This window comes from Mustela nigripes, chromosome X (genome assembly GCF_022355385.1).
Source record: "Mustela nigripes isolate SB6536 chromosome X, MUSNIG.SB6536, whole genome shotgun sequence".
In the NCBI taxonomy this organism is placed as follows: domain Eukaryota; kingdom Metazoa; phylum Chordata; class Mammalia; order Carnivora; family Mustelidae; genus Mustela; species Mustela nigripes.
The window spans coordinates 34,909,419-34,912,411 of record NC_081575.1 but is presented as its reverse complement, the minus strand read 5'-3'; the positions used below and the strand labels follow the sequence as shown (position 1 = coordinate 34,912,411).

At 43.6% G+C, this 2,993-nt stretch overlaps 1 protein-coding gene across 1 annotated transcript; it reads left to right on the top strand.

Annotated features, from left to right (window-relative positions):
• Positions 1-1,171: 1,171 nt before the first annotated feature.
• Positions 1,172-2,986, top strand: LOC132007409 (zinc finger protein 131-like; the record flags this gene model as incomplete). The annotated part of the gene is made up of 2 exons (XM_059385557.1): positions 1,172-1,900; positions 2,003-2,986. Coding segments are annotated over exons 1-2 (1,713 nt in total), but the record flags the coding sequence as incomplete, so codon positions are not given.
• Positions 2,987-2,993: the final 7 nt, after the last annotated feature.

Genomic DNA, 2,993 nt, shown 5'->3' with positions numbered 1-2,993 from the left:
CTGTGCACTGATTTTATATGCTGCCACATTGCTGAATTGCTGTATGAGTTCTAGAACTTTGGGAGTATATTCTTTTGTGTTTTCCACATAAAGTATCCTGCCATCTGTGAAGAGAAAAAGTATGACTTCTTCTTTGCCAATTTGAATACATTTTATTTCTTTTTGTTGTCTGATTGCTAATGCTAGGACTTCTAGTAATATGTTGAACAAAAGTGGTGAGAGTGGGCATCCCTGTCATGTTATTGACCTTAAGGGAAAAGCTCTCAGATTTACGCTTTTTATAATGATATATGCTGTGGGTTTTTCGTAGATGGCTTTTATGATATTGTGGTATGTTCCCTGTATCCCTATATTATGAAGAGTTTTAATCAGGAAAGGATGTACAATCTATATATATCCTCAACTTTGACTTAATTTCCAAGATTTTTTTCTTATTCCTTTTTATGATATAGCACCCAGTTTTGTATTGTTTCCATGGATGCTGAATATTCTAAGGTATTAGAGGATTAAAAAATTTTATCTTATAGTATCGTCTTGTTCCCCTTTTCTGTTTGTTCATTTTAACCTGTGTTTTATATTGCAGATTTCCGCAAATAGTTGTCCTTAGCTCTTCACTCTTAATATTTAAGAGTGAAATAAGAGCTGTCAATTTATATTTAAGAGTGAAAACAAAAAGCGATTTGAAAACCCTTTGTTGGCGGCTGTCCGGGTCTCAGAGGGAGCGCAGGGCCAGACCCAGCGGAGGCAGTATCTGGGCACTCGTGAGGAAATGGAGGGCGAGGGAGTAGAGAACAGTGTGGGCTGAGTTTCACCCCAAGAGGGGAAAGCGAGGAAGAAGCAGCTCTGAGTGCCGGAGAGGAGAAAGGGAGGATCACAAGCTAGCGTTTGCAGTGGCAGCTCCCCCACCACATCTTCCTCTCCCCCTCCCTCTCCCCATCCTCCTCTCCCCCTCCCCCATCCTCCTCTCCCCCCTATCCTCCTCTCCCCCTCCTTCCTCCTCCTCCCTCCCCTCCCCCCTCCCCCCCCCACTCTGCCTACTAGTCCGAGGGTGGGGGTGGGGCCCATTTCCTCAGTAGTCGCTGCTTGGTTGACGCTTAGTTGGCCTCCTGACCTGTCCGTGTCAGCTGGAGCCCAGCGTGTGACACAGCACGTCAACAGCAACCGGACCGCCATGGAGGCTGAAGAGAAGATGGAATGCCTTCAGGAGTTCCCAGAACATCATAAAATGATTCTGGACCGATTGAATGAACAGCGAGAGCAGGATCAGTTTACTGACATCACCCTCATTGTCGACGGACATCATTTTAAGGCCCACAAGGCTGTTTTGTCTGCTTGCAGTAAGTTCTTCTACAATTTCTTTCAGGAGTTTACTCGGGAAACTTTGGTGGAGATAGAAGGTGTTAGTAAAATGGCCTTCCGTCATTTAATTGAGTTCACATACACAGCAAAATTAATGATACAAGGAGAAGAAGAAGCCAATGATGTATGGAAAGCAGCAGAGTTCCTACAAATGCTAGAAGCTATCAAAGCCCTTGAAGTCAGGAACAAAAAAAACTCCGTTCCACTAGAGGAAAATACCACAGGAAAAAGTGAGGCAAAGAAAAGAAAGATTGCAGAAACTTCAAATGTTATCACTGAGTCATTGCCCTCTGCAGAATCAGAACCTGTCGAAATTGAGATGCGGATTGCCGAAGGCACAATTGAAGTGGAAGATGAAGGCATCGGAACGTTGGAGAAAGTGGCTTCTACCAAGCAGTCCATAAAGTACATTCAGAGCACAGGGTCCTCTGATGATTCCTCCCTGGCACTGTTGGCAGATATTACCAGCAAGTACCAGCAAGGTGATAGAAAAGGGCAGATAAAAGAAGATGGTTGTGCATCTGACTCCACAAGCAAACAGGTAGAAGGTATTGAAATTGTGGAACTTCAGCTGTCACATGTGAAGGACTTGTTCCAATGTGAGAAATGTAACCGTTCATTTAAATTGCTTTACCATTTTAAGGAACACATGAAATTACACCCCACTGAGAGTTTCAAGTGTGAAATATGCAATAAAAGTTATCTTCGGGAGAGTGCATGGAAACAGCACCTCAACTGTTACCACATCCAAGAAGGCAGAGTCAGTAAGAAGCAAAGAACTGGGAAAAAAATTCACATATGTCAATACTGTGGGAAACAGTTTGACCACTTTGGACATTTTAAAGAGCATCTTCGAAAACATACAGGTGAAAAACCTTTTGAATGTCCAAATTGTCATGAACGATTTGCCAGAAATAGCACCCTCAAATGTCATCTGACTGCATGCCAGACTGGAGTACGGGCAAAAAAGGGAAGAAAGAAGCTTTATGAATGTCAGGTCTGTAACAGTGTGTTTAACAGCTGGGACCTGTTCAAAGATCATTTGGTAATACACACTGGAGATAAACCCAACCACTGTTCTTTATGTGACTTGTGGTTTATGCAAGGAAATGAATTCAGGAGGCATCTCAGTGATACTCACAATATTTCAGAGTGTCTAGTAACTGAAGAAGTTCTTTCAGTAGAAACACGTGTGCAGATTGAACCTGTGACATCAATGGCTATTATAGAACAAGTTGGGAAGGTGCATGTGTTACCATTGCTTCAGCTTCAGGTGGATTCAGCACAAATGATTGTGGAACAGGTCCATCCTGATCTGCTCCAGGACAGCCAAGTGCATGATTCACATATGAGTGATCTTCCAGAGCAGGTCCAGGTGAATTATCTAGAAGTGGGTCAAATTCAGACTGAAGAAGGTACTGAAGTACACGTGGAGGAGCTGCACGTCGAGCGGGTAAATCAAATGCCAGTAGAAGTACAGACTGAACTTCTAGAAGCCGACTTGGAACAAGTGACCCCTGAAGTCATGAACCAGGAGGAGAGAGAGTCCACCCAAGCAGATTCTACTGAGGCTACCAGGGAAGATCGCGAAGATGCTGATGGTTTAGAGACCAAATCAACAGTGGATTCCCAAG